Consider the following 1,019-nt stretch of genomic DNA (forward strand, 5'->3'; position numbering starts at 1 on the left):
TTGCGTATACGTGGGAAATGGCGCTTTGGCTCGATCGTCCCTTGTTACTGCTGGTCGGATGTGACAACTGAAGCCCCTCGTGATTGTGATACTGGTTGTGCCTCGGATACTCCTGGCTCCTACTGCAAGTACTGGGCTACACTAAGGACCTGTCATTCATCCAAAGCACCATGCACTTGCGAAGCTGATCCAGTTACCACACTCCTGGTTCAGTAACCGATGAAGGCAGTGAGACCACGATAATTGAGGAAGGCACAACAGCCGCCCCCGAAGAGACCAATACGTTAACTCCTGTGGCTGTTGACACTACCGGTATGGTTACTACAGCCGATGCGGCTGATGTTACTAGGGAAGCTCCTGTCGAGCCTACTACTGTTGCACAAACGACCAGCACAGTAGCTCCCTCGGAAGTAACTACATCTCCGGGTGTTACTGGAGAGGCCGCATCCACCACATTTGCTGCTACTACAACAGACTACGTCTCCACCGAAGCCGCGACTACGGCTGACTTCCCAGTAACTACTGCCGCTACCACCGTTGATGCCACCACCGAAGCCCCAGCTACAACGACTGAGGCGACCGATGCTCAGACTACTCCTAGCCCAGGTGTATGAAGACATTTCGGAATGAAGCTTTGAAATGCTCTGAGTACTGCCTTTTTAATAGACCGCGGTTTTGTATGCTGTCTTGATAACGAGTGAATGAGTATTGATGGAAAGAGTTGTATCGATAGAGTCGTTCGCCCATCACATCGCATTAGCTAGTTTCATGCTGCTCAGGGGTCACACGTTGTCACCCAGTTGTCGTCGCGATATGCTCTTCGGATGCAGAAAATCGTCATAATCTAGCAAAGCCTTTTTCTCGGAAGAAAAGGAGTAAGATAGATCGGGAGTTGCATTAAGATGAGAACCCTGATTGATAGGCATTCGAGTAGGTTGTGCGCTATGCATACACAACAAAATAATCAACTTCAAGGGCTACGGACTCACAAGTAATTACAGTGAGTCACTGAAAAGACT

General features: G+C 49.4%; 1 protein-coding gene across 1 annotated transcript; it reads left to right on the plus strand.

Moving 5' to 3' along the window:
• Window positions 1–314: 314 nt before the first annotated feature.
• Window positions 315–614, plus strand: Pmar_PMAR026212 (merozoite surface protein-1, putative; the record flags this gene model as incomplete). The annotated part of the gene is made up of 1 exon (XM_002779724.1): window positions 315–614. One exon carries the CDS (start codon window positions 315–317, stop codon window positions 612–614), a length of 300 nt encoding a protein of 99 aa, XP_002779770.1.
• Window positions 615–1,019: the final 405 nt, after the last annotated feature.

Source organism: Perkinsus marinus (assembly GCF_000006405.1).
Source record: "Perkinsus marinus ATCC 50983 genomic scaffold scf_1104296945716, whole genome shotgun sequence".
In the NCBI taxonomy this organism is placed as follows: Eukaryota; Perkinsozoa; order Perkinsida; family Perkinsidae; genus Perkinsus; species Perkinsus marinus.